Source organism: Tachypleus tridentatus, chromosome 9 (assembly GCF_004210375.1).
Source record: "Tachypleus tridentatus isolate NWPU-2018 chromosome 9, ASM421037v1, whole genome shotgun sequence".
NCBI classification, from domain to species: Eukaryota; Metazoa; Arthropoda; class Merostomata; order Xiphosura; family Limulidae; genus Tachypleus; species Tachypleus tridentatus.
The window spans coordinates 8,204,170-8,227,200 of record NC_134833.1 but is presented as its reverse complement, the minus strand read 5'-3'; the positions used below and the strand labels follow the sequence as shown (position 1 = coordinate 8,227,200).

Genomic DNA, 23,031 nt, shown 5'->3' with positions numbered 1-23,031 from the left:
GACAGAAATAACTCCTCACTTATAACGTACAAGAGTTTCATGAAAATGTCGATTCTTGAATGAATAATTTCATGGTTAATTTTTTTAAATAGCACAAAATAAACCATTTCTGACAGCTACACCAAACTGACGATCTAAAAATTCTTAATAGAATGTAACAAAATTAAACTAAGATTGGTATGTTTATTACGAGAACCGCTACGTTAATTAACAATTACTCAGACTGTTAATTAGCTTCTGATTAAAGATTCCTTAAAAACCCAACGACATAATTGGATCATTTTCCCACAAAATCTGATACACCAAACACGCGTAGTAAAAAAGTCCAAAGCAACCTGTTTGTTTGTTTGTGAATTTCGCACAAAGCTACTCGAGGGCTATCTGCGCTAGATGTCTCTAATTTAGCAGTGTAAGACTAGAGGGAAGGCAACTAGTCATCACCACCCACCGCCAACTCTTGGACTACTCTTTTACCAACGAATAGTGGAATTTACCGACACATTATAACGTCCCCACGGCTGAAAGGGCGAGCGTGTTTGGCGCGACGGGGATGCGAACCCGCGGCCCTCAGATTACGAGTCGCACACCTTAACACACTTGGCCATGCCGGGCCAACCAAAGCAACCTCTCCTAAGCTTTCCCACTTCTAAAAATCGAACATGTGTAAAATATCCTAAGGTTTAACATTTGTTGAGGATAATAAACATTCTCAGTCAAAAACTGAAATAACTATAGCATTAAACAGTTCAAACAAAAACTGAAATGAACGTCGGCTTTCACACATGACAATCAATTTAGGGCTACCATTTAATACATTTAATATGAACGTTAATAACAAATCACACAATTTAGAGGATAATGACTAAAACTAAACAAAAGTATATTTATAATGATGATAAGAGTAATAAACGAACTTTTGACGTATTATAATTTATACTACACTCACTTGCTTACTTCCTCCACGTCATATCCGGCAAGCACTGCCTCAAAGTTAGACGGAACAGCAGCAGAAAGAATAAGTTTTGGCTTTTTTGAAATAATTGTTTCACCATCAAAAGCTTCTTTTAAATCCTGGAAAAATATTAATAATTAATGTAATTTTAAAATAAAATAAAATTATGAGGATGGAAATAACATGATATCTTCAAAGAGAATTGGTGTGAAATATGTACTAAGGTTAGAAATAATGAAATGTGTGCTTATACAGTCAGTGTGAAATATGTACTAAGGTTAGAAATAATAAAATGTGTGCTTATACAGTCAGTGTGAAATATGTACTAAGGTTAGAAATAATAAAATGTGTGATTATACAGTCAGTGTGAAATATGTACTAAGGTTAGAAATAATGAAATGTGTGATTATACAGTCAGTGTGAAATATGTACTAAGGTTAGAAATAATAAAATGTGTGCTTATACAGTCAGAGTGAAATATGTACTAAGGTTAGAAATAATAAAATGTGTGATTATACAGTCAGTGTGAAATATGTACTAAGGTTAGAAATAATAAAATGTGTGCTTATACAGTCAGTGTGAAATATGTACTAAGGTTAGAAATAATGAAATGTGTGATTATACAGTCAGTGTGAAATATGTACTAAGGTAGAAATAATGAAATGTGTGATTATACAGTCAGAGTGAAATATGTACTAAGGTTAGAAATAATAAAATGTGTGCTTATACAGTCAGTGTGAAATATGTACTAAGGTTAGAAATAATAAAATGTGTGCTTATACAGTCAGTGTGAAATATGTACTAAGGTTAGAAATAATGAAATGTGTGATTATACAGTCAGTGTGAAATATGTACTAAGGTTAAAAATAATAAAATGTGTGATTATACAGTCAGTGTGAAATATGTACTAAGGTTAGAAATAATAAAATGTGTGCTTATACAGTCAGTGTGAAATATGTACTAAGGTTAGAAATAATGAAATGTGTGATTATACAGTCAGTGTGAAATATGTACTAAGGTTAGAAATAATAAAATGTGTGCTTATACAGTCAGTGTGAAATATGTACTAAGGTTAGAAATAATAAAATGTGTGCTTATACAGTCAGTGTGAAATATGTACTAAGGTTAGAAATAATGAAATGTGTGGTTATACAGTCAGTGTGAAATATGTACTAAGGTTAGAAATAATGAAATGTGTGATTATACAGTCAGTGTGAAATATGTACTAAGATCAGAAATAATAATATGTGTGATTATACAGTCAGTGTGAAATATGTACTAAGGTTAGAAATAATGAAATGTGTGCTTATACAGTCAGTGTGAAATATGTACTAAGGTTAGAAATAATAAAATGTGTGCTTATACAGTCAGTGTGAAATATGTACTAAGGTTAGAAATAATAAAATGTGTGATTATACAGTCAGTGTGAAATATGTACTAAGGTTAGAAATAATGAAATGTGTGGTTATACAGTCAGTGTGAAATATGTACTAAGGTTAGAAATAATGAAATGTGTGATTATACAGTCAGTGTGAAATATGTACTAAGGTTAGAAATAATAAAATGTGTGCTTATACAGTCAGTGTGAAATATGTACTAAGGTTAGAAATAATGAAATGTGTGCTTATACAGTCAGTGTGAAATATGTACTAAGGTTAGAAATAATAAAATGTGTGCTTATACAGTCAGTGTGAAATATGTACTAAGGTTAGAAATAATAAAATGTGTGATTATACAGTCAGTGTGAAATATGTACTAAGGTTAGAAATAATAAAATGTGTGATTATACAGTCAGTGTGAAATATGTACTAAGGTTAGAAATAATAAAATGTGTGATTATACAGTCAGTGTGAAATATGTACTAAGGTTAGAAATAATAAAATGTGTGCTTATACAGTCAGAGTGAAATATGTACTAAGGTTAGAAATAATAAAATGTGTGAGTATAAGTCAGTGTGAAATATGTACTAAGGTTAGAAATAATAAAATGTGTGCTTATACAGTCAGTGTGAATATGTGCTAAGGTTAGAAATAATGAAATGTGTGATTATACAGTCAGTGTGAAATATGTACTAAGGTTAGAAATAATAAAATGTGTGATTATACAGTCAGAGTGAAATTGTTTAAATTTTAGTTTTTCTTAACCAGTTCAGTAAACCTGGTTGCATTCAGTAACCTTTGCTTTATATCACTGATAACAATATCAGGACATATCCTCACCTTAAACAGTTCAGAAAACCTGGTTGTGTACAGTAACCTTTGCTTTATATCCCTGGTAAAAAAGTCAGGACATATCCTCACCTTAACCAGTTCAGTAAACCTGGTTGTGTTCAGTAACCTTTGCTTTATGTCCCTGAAAACAATATCAGGACATAACCAGTTCATAAAATCTGGTTGGTTCAGTAACCTTTGCTTTATATCCCTGATAAAAAAGTCAGGACATATCCTCACCTTAACCACTTCAGTAAACCTGATTGGTACAGTAACCTTTGCTTTATATCCCTGATAACAATATCAGGACATATCCTCACCTTAACCAGTTCAGAAAACCTGGTTGGTTCAGTAACCTTTGCTTTATATCCCTGATAACAATATCAGGACATATCCTCACCTTAACCAGTTCAGAAAACCTGGTTGTGTACAGTAACCTTTGCTTTATATCCCTGGTAAAAAAGTCAGGACATATCCTCACCTTAACCAGTTCAGTAAACCTGGTTGTGTTCAGTAACCTTTGCTTTATATCCCTGATAACAATATCAGGACATATCCTCACCTTAACCAGTTCAGAAAACCTGGTTGTATACAGTAACCTTTGCTTTATATCTCTGGTAAAAAAGTCAGGACATATCCTCACCTTAACCAGTTCAGAAAACCTGGTTGTGTACAGTAACCTTTGCTTTATATCCCTGGTAAAAAAGTCAGGACATATCCTCACCTTAACCAGTTCAGTAAACCTGGTTGTGTTCAGTAACCTTTGCTTTATGTCCCTGAAAACAATATCAGGACATAACCAGTTCATAAAATCTGGTTGGTTCAGTAACCTTTGCTTTATATCCCTGATAAAAAAGTCAGGACATATCCTCACCTTAACCACTTCAGTAAACCTGATTGGTACAGTAACCTTTGCTTTATATCCCTGATAACAATATCAGGACATATCCTCACCTTAACCAGTTCAGAAAACCTGGTTGGTTCAGTAACCTTTGCTTTATATCCCTGATAACAATATCAGGACTTATCCTCACCTTAACCAGTTCAGAAAACCTGGTTGTGTACAGTAACCTTTGCTTTATATCCCTGGTAAAAAAGTCAGGACATATCCTCACCTTAACCAGTTCAGAAAACCTGGTTGTGTACAGTAACCTTTGCTTTATATCCCTGATAACAATATCAGGACATATCCTCACCTTAACCAGTTCAGAAAACCTGGTCTTATCCTCTACTCCTCTTGGGAATTCCCAGTTTATCTCCATACCATCAAATCCCTGTTGTCGTAGGAACTCAATGGCGTTGAATATAAACTGTGATTTTCTGAAACAAAATAATGCTAGTCAGAATAGTTTATACTAAACAATACATATATATACTATATATATGGAGAAAATATTTGACTCTTATCCACAAAAGGTTTGTTTTAAGAAAACGTGTGTATGTTATTCAGATTTATCTAAACCTTTACCTGTATGTATTTTTGGTCAGCTCCCTGAAAGGGCCTGATCCAATCATCCATCCTCCAACCCCCAGGAGAACTTTCAAAATGGGGTTCTTACGTTTTAGAGCGAGAATGCGGTCGTAAAGACCCTTTTCGTTTCCATGGGTTTCATCCACGTCTTCTGTAGGTGAGATCTTGAAGTCTTTGATCCCAGCAAAGGCAAAAACAATATGAGTACAAAGTTCAGGGTCAATATGTTCTGGTTCAAAGGTCCCAAGCCCTTTCCTTTTAAACGACCAGTTGGTGAAGTAGCATACAATACGTGCATTCGATTCTTTATGGAAGAGATTGGTCAAGAAGAAATAGCAATAAATTATTTGTTATTTAAAGATAATCTATTAAACTAATTTACAGGTTCATCTTGAACTAAAATTTGCTTAAGTAATGTGTTAAGAAACAAACACATCACGCATATTATCAACTTCTACTTTGTCAACTAACGTTAGGTATATTATCAACTTCTACTTTGTCAACTAACGTTAGGTATATTATCAACTTCTACTTTGTCAACTAACTTCATGTATATTATCAACTTCTACTTTGTCAACTAACGTCATGTATATTATCAACTTCTACTTTGTCAACTAACGTCATGTATATTATCAACTTCTACTTTGTCAACTAACGTCAGGTATATTATCAACTTCTACTTTGTCAACTAACGTCAGGTATATTATCAACTTCTACTTTGTCAACTGACGTCATGTATATTGTCAACTTCTACTTTGTCAACTGACGTCATGTATATTGTCAACTTCTACTTTGTCAACTGACGTCATGTATATTGTCAACTTCTACTTTGTCAACTGACGTCATGTATATTGTCAACTTCTACTTTGTCAACTGACGTCATGTATATTGTCAACTTCTACTTTGTCAACTGACGTCATGTATATTGTCAACTTCTACTTTGTCAACTGACGTCATGTATATTATCAACTTCTACTTTGTCAACTGACGTCATGTATATTATCAACTTCTACTTTGTCAACTAACGTCAGGTATATTATCAACTTCTACTTTGTCAACTAACGTTAGGTATATTATCAACTTCTACTTTGTCAACTAACGTTAGGTATATTATCAACTTCTACTTTGTCAACTAACGTTAGGTATATTATCAACTTCTACTTTGTCAACTAACGTCACGTATTCGCTCAGTTCCAAACTGAGTGGATAACAAACACACCACAATGTTTTTAATACTATCCAGGATCGTATCCACACAACTAGCAACACAGAATCAAATAGCAACCAAAAAGTAGAATAAAGCTAAATAGTAATATTAATATCTAATTTTAAAATAATATTTAATAATTAGACTGAAGTGATCCTATAGGTCAAACGTATAGAACGACTGATATATAATCACCACAGTGTTACCGCAAATCAATAGTAACTCTCAATTCGACAGCGGGTCAGACAAGTTAAACTGAGTAATGTTTTCTTATTGTTCTAATGGAACATCCCACAGGTTAACTCATCGCTTATCCAACTGGAATGAAGTACATCTAGTTGGAACAAAATCACTCTGCAGTATTAGTCCTAAAGTTCAGTTTAGACAAACCTGGAATTTTCACTGCAACAGTTTCGATGTCCTCTGGTTTTTGTAATGTCTCTGGCCTGATAATATCAACAGAGTTGGCTGGAGGCAAAGTGGGCTTGGGGGCTGTCTTAATTATACTCTCTAGACTGTAAGTTGATCCTTTGCTGGGTCTTCCTAGCAATTCTTCTGCCATAACTCCTATGAGGGGATAAGTTCTTTCAGTACAGGACCCCTTGAAGTCGTCCATGTCCACAGTCCATACCATGGCTCCAGCATAATCATGCTCCTTTATCCATTTCATCTGCAGAAGGAAATTCGATTTGTAGCCATCGTTGACAAAGATTGTACATGAATCACTACGTAACTCTTGTTAATAACAATTCAAAATAACATTTTGGATAAAAATTAAAACCACCTACTTCAATCATGCTGTTGTTAGTTTCAGAAGAATCGGGTCAGTTTCAAATTTGGATATACTATGCGCTATGATATACTCCTTATTAAATAGCTTACTCTTACAGAGACACCTGGTGGCCCGAACAGAAAGCTGAAAATATTTTACCACAAGAAATAAAATAACATATTTAAATATTGATTGATGCAGGAAATTATTGCAAAGCGATTGGTTTATTTACCTACCTTTATTCTTATGCTTCGTTCGTCATCAAATCCAACCCACTGATCTCCGAGATACGCGTAGGGTACCTTCATGTCGTCGTCCCACACATAGGTGGCGCCCTTTTTCAACATTTCGCATACCTTATAAGAAAGCAGAAAGCAGGTTATTAAAACTTGTTTTATTAATACAAAATCGATAACCTGTCTTATAGCATAAATTTTATCACCAGCTGTACGTCTTTTGGCATCAATATTTAATTATGAAATAATTAAATAATTTGCTACTTTCAAGTAATTAACTTACTTTAACTTTTTATCCTTAAAACCAGTGGTAGCCTCAATAATATCAGAGATTTTAGAAACATAATCCATTGATTATGCCAGGTATTGTAACTTTATTTTGCAGTCTGTAATAGCTAATATAATTCTAGTGTTTGTAAGAGCTGACGTTACTTTGACTTGTAACACATAATGTGGTGTTTCTAACGGCCAATGTAACATTATGCAGTGTTTATACCGGTTAATATAAACTTTAACGAATGCCTGTGCTATCCAAAAAGTTGTTAAACGTTTGCTTGTTCCAACATGAATTTGGTGAAAATTTATGTCAAATAATGTTATAATTTGTGCATTAAATAACATAACTTTCATGTCGTTAAGTAACAAAAATTTAACATAAATTTTATACTAAATGGGACACGAATTTAACATCTTATTTGAAGCATTTCACCTATTCAAATGGTGAGATATATTACAACTTTATCACGTGACAATAAGCTGTATAACAGCTTCTAATGGAGGTCAGCTCTGAAAATAGATAAGCCTGAGGCTACATATTATTAAATAGAAGAGATTCCAGTCCCCAACGTCACTAGCGAGTAAACAAAGTGTTAGCACTAACTTGTGGTTTGGTCCGACTAAACGCCATTCAGCCAAAACTCGTCTCGGGTGAACGAAGCACCCGAACAAAGTTTTAAACACTTACAATGAACCTACATGTTAATACTGTTGGTACAATTGATTTTAGAGTTTTTTGTTATTTTTTAAAATATAGATTCTACTTACGAAATTATATTGACCAAAATTATCATTGGCAAAGTTTCTCACTACAACTATGGGAAAACGTAACGGTGACCCAATTCGAAAGTTAAAATTGATTTGAGATATGTAGGTACATGAAATGACTTTCTGTTAACTGAAAATAAAAAGTGAAACAAATAAAAACAATGTTTAAAGAATGGGATAATGAAATGCAGAATACACCCTAACCATCGAGAATATGATTGAATGTTTATGTCCTTTGTTATTTTGTTTACTTTCCCTTCACAACCTGTCGCAGGCTGAAAACTATTTCTACGTCACGCTGCACGAGATCTAGATGAAATATCCTGTTAATTATCCTACAATGAACAGATAATTATCCTACAGATAATTCGTTCTTCTCACACACTAATATGGTGAACTACCTACCCACCCTCTCCCTATTGGACGACCTGGTTATTTTACCATGACACAATTTCCATGGTTGCCACCAATATCTTAATATAACTTACAAACATCGTCTTATAAGCCTTGAAAACTTTTTAAATTCCAGTTTTGCTATTAATCAAAAGATGTTTGAGTCGTTACTATGAATTTCGTTTCATTATTTTAAGCCCTTCAGAAAATATCTCTCTTTTATTTTTCGGACGATAGGCAAGACCGGTGACCAAATGTCGGGCGTTTTGTCCAGAGACTATTATTGCATATAAAAAAATATTTTGGCATATGCAAATGAGCTTATTATGGAAAACAAAATATTGTATTACGTTTTTCCGTTAGCTATAAAAGTTTTACGTCTCATTATAATTCTATATGAATTTTTCTACAACAGTATTTTCGAACAAAGTATTTAATCCATAACTGAAGAAAGAAAAACACGCCGTAATCTTCCACAGAAAAGATTGTTCATAGAATGAATACTTCACGACATATCAGAATATCAGAAAAAGTTAAATTGTGGAGGTCAAAGGTAAGGTTAAAAACATATATAAGCAAAATGAAAATGAGCTAAACTTTCTGATACTTTGAATATGATGGTAACTGGACACCGGCCAGTTAGATATAAAAAAATATGTACGACATTTAAACACTTAATAATTATCTAGTTGTTCGGTTACCACGTAGGTCACATAACGAGTGTGTGTGTGTGTATGTCTTCTTATTGCAAAGCCAAATCGGGCTATTCTGAGTCCACCAAGGCACATAACGAAGTAAACTCGAGAGTTTAAATAGTCCTAGATCTATCTATACAGTTTAATTAAAATAGTAAATTAAGGTGGCAATATGGCAGACCTAGATACTGTATATACAGGTCACATAATAGAGAAAATTAATTATTGTTCTATTTCATAATAATCAAGTATTGTTTAAATGTCCGGTGTTCAGTCCTATATTCAAGTATGATATAAATGGCAAATTAGAATTTTAAGAAAACTGTTTTGATTATATGACTTTGTTTAATTATTGTTACATGTTCTATAATACAAGTGAAAAGATAAGTTGTCATGTATGTGGCTGCTTTATTATTATTCATGTTTTATAATATGTGAAATGGAAATACAGATGTTTCATGTTTACAGTTTTGTTTCTTATCAGATGTTTCATGATAAATAAATTTAATTTCACTTGAGGATACCTTTGGGGTCACAGAGATCATTATAAATTATCAATTATTATTGTATTAGTTTATCAGCTTTCGTTATTATTTGTTTTGCTAATTAACGAACGACAAATCTAAATACCTTGTTCATACTAAACATAATAATTATAATTAACCATGATAATTAAACGACTGGTTAATATAAAAATAAAAAGGAAATCATGCAAAATAGATTAAAACAAATGTGTTAACAAAGCAGTTATTCAGGGTGTAACACATCTACTGACCACTAAGTTACGTTTCGACCGATCAAAATGATAACGATAGTTAGAGGATGGGTTGTTTAGGATAAAATATCTGTCGTAACATTATGTTACGTCTTAACCTGATATGGTCAGTGAAGGACCAGGAGTTAGAACCAGGTATTTAGAAAGCATTTTTTTTTAAATTCTGGAGATATACGTTGTTAAAATAGAAAGTTACATCACAAGTATCCAAGATTTGTTTGTTTTTTTAAATCTTACTTAGTTGAGAACAGTAGAAGAGAGAACTTGTCAACTTTCACATTCCGAGCTACATGTTTCCCTTAAGTAATGAACATGGTCAGTACTGTCTTACAGCAGAGCTGGTCTTACCTCGTAATAAGCTAGAAAACCAGCTTCTTTGGTGTACTCCCCAGCCTTTCCACCCCCTGTTGTTGGAACATTAACACTGTTCTTTCTTGGATCAGCCAACGTGAAACTACGGCCGTAGGTTGCCATTCCAATGACCAGCTTGTCTTTAGGGGCACCAAGTTTCTCCCAGAGTTTTACTCCATAATCCTGTGTTGAAAATATTTAATTTAAAGAGAGAAAAAACTGTTTATGTGATAAAATCAACAATGAACGAATCATATAATAATAATAATAATAAATATTTATATATCGTAATGTGTGTTTTCTTTATAGCAAGGGCCCGGCATGGCCAAGCGTGTTAAGGCGTGCGACTCGTAATCCGAGGGTCGCGGGTTCGCATCCCCGTCGCGCCAAACATGCTCGCCCTTTCAGCCGTGGGGGCGTTATAATGTGACGGTTAATCCCACTATTCGTGTGGGTGGTGATGACTAGCTACCTTCTCTCTAGTTTTACACTGCTAAATTAGGGACGGCTAGCGCAGATAGCCCTCGAGTAGCTTTGTGCGAAATCCAAAACAAACAAAGAAACTTTATAGCAAAGCCACACCGGGCTGAGCTCACCAAGAGTGAATCGAATGCCTAATTTTAGCGTTGTAAATCCGTAGACTTACTGCTGTACTAGTGGGTTTCAGTTTTCTGTTGTTGTTGTGGACGGGGACGGGGGAAGAGACTAACTTCAATGATACGTATCAAGTTGGTTACCCCCACAAACATTAATATGACACGTATCAAGTTGGTTACCCCCACAAACATTAATATGACACGCATCAAGTTGGTTACCCCCACAAACATTAATATGACACGTATCAAGTTGGTTACCCCCACAAACATTAATATGATACGTATCAAGTTGGTTACCCCCACAAACATTAATATGATACGTATCAAGTTGGTTACCCCCACAAACATTAATATGATACGTATCAAGTTGGTTACCCCCACAAACATTAATATGATACGTATCAAGTTGGTTACCCCCACAAACATTAATATGATACGTATCAAGTTGGTTATCCCCACAAACATTAATATGATACGTATCAAGTTGGTTACCCCACAAACATTAATATGATACGTATCAAGTTGGTTACCCCACAAACATTAATATGATACGTATCAAGTTGGTTACCCCACAAACATTAATATGATACGTATCAAGTTGGTTACCCCCACAAACATTAATATGATACGTATCAAGTTGGTTACCCCACAAACATTAATATGATACGTATCAAGTTGGTTACCCCCGCAAACATTAATATGATACGTATCAAGTTGGTTATTCCCCACAAACATTAATATGATACGTATCAAGTTGGTTACCCCCGCAAACATTAATATGATGCGTATCAAGTTGGTTACCCCACAAACATTAATATGATACGTATCAAGTTGGTTACCCCGCAAACATTAATATGATACGTATCAAGTTGGTTACCCCACAAACATTAATATGATACGTATCAAGTTGGTTACCCCACAAACATTAATATGATACGTATCAAGTTGGTTACCCCACAAACATTAATATGATACGTATCAAGTTGGTTACCCGCCACAAACATTAATATGATACGTATCAAGTTGGTTACCCCCGCAAACATTAATATGATACGTATCAAGTTGATTACCCCCAACAAACATTAATATGATACGTATCAAGTTGATTACCCCCACAAACATTAATATGATACGTATCAAGTTGATTACCCCCCACAAACATTAATATGATACGTATCAAGTTGGTTACCCCCACAAACATTAATATGATACGTATCAAGTTGGTTACCCCCACAAACATTAATATGATACGTATTAAGATGGTTACCCCCACAAACATTAATATGATACGTATCAAGTTGGTTACTCCCGCAAACATTAATATGATACGTATCAAGTTGGTTACCCCCCGCAAACATTAATATGATACGTATCAAGTTGGTTACCCCCGCAAACATTAATATGATACGTATCAAGTTGGTTACCCCTCACAAACATTAATATGATACGTATCAAGATGGTTACCCCCGCAAACATTAATATGATACGTATCAAGATGGTTACCCCCGCAAACATTAATATGATACGTATCAAGATGATTACTCCCGCAAATATTAATATCACTATGTGGAATTATAAAATCAAAATTGGCTTTAGTTTACGTTGTCTGAAATTAGTCGCTTGATTTAATTTCAAAAAGTCCCGTTAGAGGGTTAAATTCGTGAAGTACGATTAATAAAATCTTTAACGTTGACAACAAAAGGGTTAAGCTAAATTTATGATCGTAACAATGTTAAAGTAAGTCATTTATTATAACCCCACCTGATGCATCATGGGAACACGTTATTTCATCAGAAATGATAAATGTCATTTTTATGCCGTAAAGCTGAACAAGGACAATCAACCTTAGCCATTCCTGGTATTGAAGTGACAGACAGATCATTACCAGTGTCAACTGTTAGGCCGTCATTCTTATAACACACCAACAGAAATGGATCGCAAACGGTGGACCCTCTAATACACGTTCTGATGTGTTAACTACTAGACCTTACACATTCTGTGAACAGATGATTTGATCAGCAATGGAGGCACCCTGAACGTTATGTAAATAAGTCGTTTCATCAATGTTTGACATAGTTCCTAGAATACATTTCTAAACAAGGTTTAATTATACATTACAGAATACGTTTTTACACACGATACACAACGTTTGATCATACATTACATAATACGTTTTACACACGATACACAACGTTTGATCATACATTACATAATACATTTTTACACACGATACACAACGTTTGATCATACATTACATAATACGTTTTTACAGACGATACACAACGTTTGATCATACATTACATAATACGTTTTTACAGACGATACACAACGTTTGATCATACATTACATAATACGTTTTTACAGACGATATACAACGTTTGATCATACATTACATAATACGTTTTTACAGACGATACACAACGTTTGATCATACATTACATAATACGTTTTTACAGACGATACACAACGTTTGGTCATACATTACATAATACGTTTTTACAGACGATACACAACGTTTGATCATACATTACATAATACGTTTTTACAGACGATATACAACGTTTGATCATACATTACATAATACGTTTTTACAGACGATACACAACGTTTGATCATACATTACATAATACGTTTTTACAGACGATACACAACGTTTGGTCATACATTACATAATACGTTTTTACAGACGATATACAACGTTTGATCATAAATTACATAATACGTTTTTACAGACGATACACAACGTTTGATCATACATTACATAATACGTTTTTACAGACGATACACAACGTTTGATCATACATCATAGAATACGTTTTTGAACATGATATACATACAATACATAACTGCTTTCTCCAGTTGGTTTCATCTTTCGGTGCGTACAGAGGGCTGTTATGGCCTGTTTGTCTTTCCCATTTTCCGTGAAAATCGTATGACATAACATTGAGAAAGTCCACATAACTAAAGTAGCAGCAAAGAAAAAGTTGAAGTTATTATTTTATAATTTTATTATGATAAGAACAAAAAAATAACAAAGATTTATTTCACATACATTGTATTAAACATTTCATTAGTTTTAGACCGGTCAACTTTCAAACACATTTCTGGTTAGAGATAAACAATTTTTTTAGTCTAAGTTATATTAGCTCTTTCACTGCTAATTTACAATTCTGCTAATATTATGTTGTTTCTAATATTATGTTGATCCTAGATAAGGAATATAAACAAAAACACATGAAACTACGAGCAAAGTTTGGTCACTTCTTCACGTTAATAAAATTCGAAGCTTGTGTTTGTTATTTAGACAGTTTTCATCGCTAAAAGTATAAAGATATTCCATGGGATGTTCTAGAGAAGGACATATATACAGTTCTGTACAGTGTTAGGACAAGACAATAATATGTCATTATTTCCATTCTATTACAGAATGTAAGTTTCACCACTATGCTTCACTGTTAACAACTGAATGAACCAGAGTGACAATACTTATTATTCTTTATAATTCCCTTATACTAATGACGTGTAATAAGGGTTCTGGTTGAATGAACATACTGATCAAATTTAGGGTCTGAGATAACTGTCATGGTACCTCACGTGGTGTCTTAACTTTAATGAAATAAACAAGCAAGGAGGTAGCATATGGTACCGATATGTACCAAATAACAGAAAAGTGTCCAGATCTACAGTATGAAGAAGACTCAACCAGAATATCTGGTTGTGTAGCAGTTAAAAATACAGTATGAAGAAGACTCAACCAAAATATCTAGTTGTGTAGCAGTTAAAATTACAGTATTAAGAAGACTCAACCAGAATATCTGGTTGTGTATCAGTTAAAAATACAGTATGAAGAAGACTCAACCAGAATATCTGGTAGTGTGGCAGTTAAAAATACAGTATGAAGAAGACTCAACCAGAATATCTGGTTGTGTAGCAGTTAAAAATACAGTATGAAGAAGACTCAACCAGAATATCTGGTTGTGTAGCAGTTAAAAATACAGTATGAAGAAGACTCAACCTGAATATCTGGATGTGTAGCAGTTAAAAATACAGTATGAAGAAGACTCAACCTGAATATCTGGATGTGTAGCAGTTAAAAATACAGTATGAAGAAGACTCAACCAGAATATCTGGTTGTGTAGCAGTTAAAAATACATTTACTTTAACATCCAAATATTGTCAAGAGACTGAAGATTGTTAAAATGTATAAAAACTGGACTGTTGGTGATTAGGAAAGGGTGTTATGGACAGGTGAGTTCAAGTTTGAAATATCTGGTGTAAAGTGTACGTTGTACATCTGGCGGAAGAAAAGGTGAAAGATACCTACCTCAATGCCTAGCACTTACGACGAAGCATGGGGTGTGATGTTTTGGGAATGTTTATATGTTAAGACTACTGGTGATATTTATAAAATAGATGGAATAATGCACCAGCATAAGTGCCTTCAGATACTGGCGTCATGGTATGTCCAGTAGTTTGTGTATTATTGGTGAATTATTCTACTGCCAAGAAGATAATGACCTCAAACACTCATCTAATCTATGAAGACTTAACTAAGAAAGAAGTTTCTAGAGTCACTCAAATTATATAATGACTCCCACAGAGCCCAGATATCACTCAAATTATATAATGACTCCCACAGAGCGCAGATATCACTCAAATTATATAATGACTCCCACAGAGCCCAGATATCACTCAAATTATATAATGACTCCCACAGAGCCCAGATATCACTCAAATTATATAATGACTCCCACAGAGCGCAGATATCACTCAAATTATATAATGACTCTCACAGAGCCCAGATATCACTCAAATTATATAATGACTCCCACAGAGCCCAGATATCACTCAAATTATATAATGACTCCCACAGAGCGCAGATATCACTCAAATTATATAATGACTCCCACAGAGCCCAGATATCACTCAAATTATATAATGACTCTCACAGAGCCCAGATATCACTCAAATTATATAATGACTCTCACAGAGCCCAGATATCACTCAAATTATATAATGACTCCCACAGAGCCCAGATATCACTCAAATTATATAATGACTCCACAGAGCGCAGATATCACTCAAATTATATAATGACTCCCACAGAGCCCAGATATCACTCAAATTATATAATGACTCCCACAGAGCCCAGATATCACTCAAATTATATAATGACTCTCACAGAGCCCAGATATCACTCAAATTATATAATGACTCCCACAGAGCCCAGATATCACTCAAATTATATAATGACTCCCACAGAGCCCAGATATCACTCAAATTATATAATGACTCCCACAGAGCCCAGATATCAATTAATTTAAACAAATCTGGGAATTGATGGATCAAAAGCTACTTCCAAATAAAATTTATGGAAGTGCATTAGAAGTACTTGGAATAAAATCACAAAAGACACTTTGATTACATATGTTGCAGCAATATATGAAAGATTGTCTCCAGTTATTAAAACAAAAGTAGGACACATAATATATTAACTGTTTACTGAACTCAACCACATCCACTGAGTTACTGTTGTACTAAGTATGAAGGGTAATCAACTGTTGTAACTCAAACACATCCACTGAGTTACTGTTGTACTAAGTATGAAGGGTAATCAACTGTTGTAACTCAAACACATCCAGGGAGTTACTGTTGTACTAAGTATAAAGAGTAATCAAATGTTGTAACTCAAACACATCCACTGAGTTACTGTTGTACTAAGTATGAAGGGTAATCAAATGTTGTAACTCAAACACATCCACTGAGTTACTGTTGTACTAAGTATGAAGGGTAATCAAATGTTGTAACTCAAACACATCCACTGAGTTACTGTTGTACTAAGTATGAAGGGTAATCAAATGTTGTAACTCAAACACATCCACTGAGTTACTGTTGTACTAAGTATGAAGGGTAATCAAATGTTGTAACTCAAACACATCCACTGAGTTACTGTTGTACTAAGTATGAAGGGTAATCAAATGTTGTAACTCAAACACATCCACTGAGTTACTGTTGTACTAAGTATGAAGAGTAATCAAATGTTGTAACTCAAACACATCCACTGAGTTACTGTTGTACTAAGTATGAAGGGTAATCAAATGTTGTAACTCAAACACATCCACTGAGTTACTGTTGTACTAAGTATGAAGGGTAATCAAATGTTGTAACTCAAACACATCCACTGAGTTACTGTTGTACTAAGTATGAAGGGTAATCAATGTTGTAACTCAAACACATCCACTGAGTTACTGTTGTAATAAGTATGAAGAGTAATCAAATGTTGTAACTCAAACACATCCACTGAGTTACTGTTGTACTAAGTATGAAGGGTAATCAAATGTTGTAACTCAAACACATCCACTGAGTTACTGTTGTACTAAGTATGAAGGGTAATCAAATGTTGTAACTCAAACACATCCACTGAGTTACTGTTGTACTAAGTATGAAGAGTAATCAAATGTTGTGACTCAAACACATCCACTGAGTTACTGTTGTACTAAGTATGAAGGGTAATCAAATGTTGTAACTCAAACACATCCACTGAGTTACTGTTGTACTAAGTATGAAGGGTAATCAATGTTGTAACTCAAACACATCCACTGAGTTACTGCTGTACTAAGTATGAAGGGTAATCAAATGTTGTAACTCAAACACATCCACTGAGTTACTGTTGTACTAAGTATGAAGGGTAATCAAATGTTGTAACTCAAACACATCCACTGAGTTACTGTTGTACTAAGTATGAAGGGTAATCAAATGTTGTAACTCAAACACATCCACTGAGTTACTGTTGTACTAAGTATGAAGGGTAATCAAATGTTGTAACTCAAACACATCCACTGAGTTACTGTTGTACTAAGTATGAAGAGTAATCAAATGTTGTAACTCAAACACATCCACTGAGTTACTGTTGTACTAAGTATGAAGGGTAATCAAATGTTGTAACTCAAACACATCCACTGAGTTACTGTTGTACTAAGTATGAAGGGTAATCAAATGTTGTAACTCAAACACATCCACTGAGTTACTGTTGTACTAAGTATGAAGGGTAATCAATGTTGTAACTCAAACACATCCACTGAGTTACTGTTGTAATAAGTATGAAGAGTAATCAAATGTTGTAACTCAAACACATCCACTGAGTTACTGTTGTACTAAGTATGAAGGGTAATCAAATGTTGTAACTCAAACACATCCACTGAGTTACTGTTGTACTAAGTATGAAGGGTAATCAAATGTTGTAACTCAAACACATCCACTGAGTTACTGTTGTACTAAGTATGAAGAGTAATCAAATGTTGTGACTCAAACACATCCACTGAGTTACTGTTGTACTAAGTATGAAGGGTAATCAAATGTTGTAACTCAAACACATCCACTGAGTTACTGTTGTACTAAGTATGAAGGGTAATCAATGTTGTAACTCAAACACATCCACTGAGTTACTGCTGTACTAAGTATGAAGGGTAATCAAATGTTGTAACTCAAACACATCCACTGAGTTACTGTTGTACTAAGTATGAAGGGTAATCAATGTTGTAACTCAAACACATCCACTGAGTTACTGTTGTACTAAGTATGAAGGGTAATCAAATGTTGTAACTCAAACACATCCACTGAGTTACTGTTGTACTAAGTATGAAGGGTAATCAAATGTTGTAACTCAAACACATCCACTGAGTTACTGTTGTACTAAGTATGAAGAGTAATCAAATGTTGTAACTCAAACACATCCACTGAGTTACTGATATACTAAGTATGAAGGGTAATCAAATGTTGTAACTCAAACACATCCACTGAGTTACTGTTGTACTAAGTATGAAGGGTAATGAAATGTTGTAACTCAAACACATCCACTGAGTTACTGTTGTACTAAGTATGAAGGGTAATAAAATGTTATTTTTCACCTGTTATTGTGGACAGTACTATGTACGTGTTCATGACATGGACATACACATGTGTGTCCGTGACAATGTTAGGAAGTAATGTACCAAGGATATGAAACAGAGAGGTGTTTCTGTCTCCACTTTATTATATTACAAACATGTCACAAATACTGATGTGTTTTTTGTCTCTTCCCTACAACATTACAACTTACGCAGCAACAGCTGGCACGTCGTATCCTCCTTTTACATTCTCAGCTCCAGCGGAAACAGCTGCTGTCAACAAAAGACGCGGCAAGCGGTTCTCCTTGGCCTCAGCCTCAAAAGTCTCTCGAATCTCCTGTAAAAAGAAAACCAAATTGAGAATATGAACTTTAAAAATATATTCTTCTATTGCTTGTCTTTGAAATTCGTATTTCTCTATTGAATTACATCTTTATATAGCACCTTCTTGTCCTCCGATGGGACAGCGGTAAGTTTAAGGATTTACAATGCTAAAATCTGGGGTTCGACTGTCCTCGATGGATACAGCAAATAGCCTTACGTGGCTGAATGATAAAACAAGCTAACAAAAGATCTTAACATTCTGTCTACATAACATCTAATCCTGACGCCATTTGATAAGGGTCAATTAGATCACACTGTATTAGACTGTTAAAAAAATTCATTGTTGGCGGATCCATGTTTGTTATTATGAATTCGTGAATGATTCCATGTTCCAATTTTGAAACCTGTAATCGATACTACATTCAAAAAAGAGGCTCAATTACAAACTATAGGACACAAACGAAATATCCTGTAAACACATATAGATTTCAATAACTGACACATAGGTACAGATTACCTTTTGTTATTTACTTCATTTTGGTCTTTCCAAGCTGAGCCTCACATGAGATAAACTGCCAGGTCAGAGTTCAGTTACTGCCTCAAAGTGCTGAATGCATTTTTGCAGAAAAGAGAGATGCGAACCACGGATTCACAATCCGAGAAATCTTACCACTAAGCCACAACCGTTGCTTAGATACAATTTACGATTCAGTTTTTAATACTTTTCCAATAAACGTAATAGTTTTGGAACGTAAATCCCTCGTTGGGCGGTTTCTTTTAAAATTATTTGGTGAAAATAATATGCAGTCCAGCCGACGTCACAACAATATTGTTTAACATTTCCACAAGCTTTTATACTGTTGTAAGTTGTCGTAAGCCTAGCTTTACAAAATACTTTACAAACGGTATTAAAATTAAAAAAAAACAACTTATTTACATGTACAGTTTCATACCTAATCAACTGAATATGTTCGATCGTTAGCACTGATACAAACACTTTACTACAACTAAGTACTTTACTGACCTACACTGAGTAACTGATTCATTGCTAGCTCATTCACTATTCACTACTCGTTTAAGGCAAAACATTGATTCTAGTATTTATAATGTGGTTTTGTTTATACATACTTATCAAAGTTACTGAATTTACATGACATCGTCTATAATGTTCCAATATTACTTCATGCACTCTCTATTTAGCATCCAAGTTAAAATATTGGAAATATAACCCAACAAAACAGATTAATTTAATTAGGATACTAGGTGGGGTACACACTTTGATTTTCCGATGGCTTGCTTCTACTTTGAAAACATTTTGAGATTTTTCCTTACAAACAACAACATTAAGCTGCCCATCCTTAAATATTGACTTTCCCTACAGGTAATAAACCTTTGCTCCACAAGTAAACAGCACAAACACGACAATAACAGGTGACTATGTACTTAAGTAAACGAATATTCAAACAATGACCACGAAAACATCAGTTTGGTAGTCTTGGGATTTCCGAGTGTAAACATATTGTTCACCTTGACTAGTTCGACAAAGTTGGTCTTATCGCTTGTCCCCCGAGGAAATTCCCAGTCCAAGTCCAAACCATCAAAGTTCCGTTGCCTGAGAAACTCCACTGCACTGAAAATGAATAGTTTTCGGTTGTAGCTGTTTGAAGCCATATCTTTAAACCTCTTCGTGCCAAATGACCAGCCCCCTGACGTTAAGAAATGAAATTATATCTATAACATCGATAAATAACATCTAATATATAATAAGGCTAAATCAGGGTAAAGAAAGTTAACCTTGCGAAACGTTGATATATTTATTTTTTTTAACTGTTATTACTGGAGTTTAGTTACTTAGTTAACTATTTCTTTTGCCAGTTTTAACAGAATATAAAAAAATGTAGAGAAAGTTAGAGGACTAAACTAGTTCATTAAATGAATACAACTGTCTTTAAACACTATTAAATGTGTGTACTTAATAGGCCTAACCAATGCCTTGATTAAATATAACAGGCGTCTCAAACACCATTAAATATATGTAGTTAATAGGCCTAACTAACGTACTAACTAACTTAAATCTGCGTACTTAATAGGCCTAACTGGTTATATATGACAAGAGTCTTAAAAACACTATCACATATATGTACTTAATAAGCCTAAGTAATGTACTGATTAACCACAACAACGGTCTTAAGCAGCATTGAATATATGTACTTAATATACCTAACTAAAGTACTGGTTAAATATAACAACTGTCTTAAATACCATTAAATATGTATACTTAACAGACCTAATTAATGTACTCATTAAATATGACAACAATTATGTTCAACAACAGAACTTCCTAAGTTATATCTTCTTTGCTCGTTTTCACATTACAGCTACTCAAACGTGTCAAAATATTTTTTAATCCATTCTGTTTTAATCTGGATCTTATATGATGGATTTTCAAATACGTTTTATGATTTATATTTATTAAGTTTCAGAATGTAAGACACTCCTAACCACTACTTGCTTCCTATGTAATTCATTCAAATTTATCTTTTAATAAATTGTTTTCCATAAAAACTCACCTGAAAACCAGCCACTATGCTATCTTAAGATTTTAATAAAAATTGCATTTTACAAGATTATCTTATTTTCTTGAGTTTATAGATCAAGATATGTCCTAGCGGAGAAAAATATAGAACTAATACAGGTGAATATCTCGTGTTTGCTCATATTACAGAGTAGTAAAATGTGAATGTTTATCTACTGCAGTTTCCATGACTGGTTACATTCAATTTTTACACAAACGACAGACCTTTAATTCAACGTCCATTCGCCAGAGAACAACTTACCCACAGCAAGGAGAATCTTCAGATCGCTGTTTTTCTTCTTCAGCTCAGTAACTCGCTCATAGAGACCTTTCTTGCCATCTTTACTTTCGTCCGAAGCATCATGAGCAGACAGTTGGTTTTTCTTCATCCAACCAAAAGCGAATATGATGTGGGTGCAGAGAAATGGATCAACATCTTCTGGATAAAATTTTCCTATGTTTTGTCTGTACTGCGACCAGTTTGTGTAGTAACACACCACCTTCTTTGAGTTTCCACCAGAACCTAAGAAATACAAATCAACACATACAACACCTAAATTCAGATGAGTCAGGCATTATTATGAACGTTAAACGTAATCCTTTTCACTAAATTCAGATTAGTCAGGCATTATTATGAACGTTAAACTTAATCCTTTTCACTAAATTCAGATTAGTCAGGCATTATTATGAACGTTACACTTAATCCTTTCACTAAATTCAGATTAGTCAGGTATTATTATGAACGTTATACTTAATCCTTTTCACTAAATTCAGATTAGTCAGGTATTATTATGAACGTTATACTTAATCCTTTTCACTAAATTCAGATTAGTCAGGTATTATTATGAACGTTATACTTAATCCTTTCACTAAATTCAGGTTAGTCAAGTATTATTATGAACGTTACACTTAATCCTTTTCACTAAATTCAGATTAGTCAGGTATTATTATGAACGTTATACTTAATCCTTTTCACTAAATTCAGATTAGTCAGGTATTATTATGAACGTTATACTTAATCCTTTTCACTAAATTCAGGTTAGTCAAGTATTATTATGAACGTTACACTTAATCCTTTTCACTAAATTCAGATTAGTCAGGTATTATTATGAACGTTATACTTAATCCTTTTCACTAAATTCAGATTAGTCAGGTATTATTATGAACGTTATACTTAATCCTTTTCACTAAATTCAGGTTAGTCAAGTATTATTATGAACGTTACACTTAATACTTTTCACTAAATTCAGGTTAGTCAAGTATTATTATGAACGTTATACTTAATCCTTTTCACTAAATTCAGGTTAGTCAGGTATTATTATGAACGCTTTCTTTATAATTAAGTTTGTTTTTGTTTGAATTTCGCGCAAAGCTTCACGAGGGCTATCTGCGCTAGCCGTCTTTAATTTAGCAATGTAAAACTAGAGGGAAGGCAGCTAGTCATCACTACCCACCGCCAACTCTTGGGCTACTCTTTTACCAACGAATAGTGGGATTGACCGTCACATTACAATGTCTCAACGGCTTAAAAGGCGAGCATGTTT

General features: G+C 33.9%; 1 protein-coding gene and 1 long non-coding RNA gene across 2 annotated transcripts in view; one reads left to right on the top strand and one right to left on the bottom strand.

Annotated features, from left to right (window-relative positions):
- Positions 1-23,031, bottom strand: part of LOC143224727 (putative chitinase 10) — an 83,816-nt gene that overhangs the window by 10,465 nt on the left and 50,320 nt on the right. The window contains exons 3-12 of the mRNA XM_076452986.1: positions 21,750-22,010; positions 20,440-20,618; positions 18,801-18,925; positions 13,540-13,663; positions 10,104-10,289; positions 6,849-6,968; positions 6,231-6,510; positions 4,631-4,937; positions 4,359-4,482; positions 947-1,071 (exon numbers count right to left, since the gene is read on the bottom strand). Coding sequence (XP_076309101.1) covers positions 947-1,071; positions 4,359-4,482; positions 4,631-4,937; positions 6,231-6,510; positions 6,849-6,968; positions 10,104-10,289; positions 13,540-13,663; positions 18,801-18,925; positions 20,440-20,618; positions 21,750-22,010 — 1,831 coding nt within the window. The remainder of the gene's footprint in view (positions 1-946; positions 1,072-4,358; positions 4,483-4,630; positions 4,938-6,230; positions 6,511-6,848; positions 6,969-10,103; positions 10,290-13,539; positions 13,664-18,800; positions 18,926-20,439; positions 20,619-21,749; positions 22,011-23,031) is intronic.
- Positions 8,321-10,289, top strand: LOC143224729 (uncharacterized). The gene is made up of 2 exons (XR_013013420.1): positions 8,321-8,838; positions 9,997-10,289. It is a non-coding gene; the product is annotated as an uncharacterized LOC143224729 (long non-coding RNA).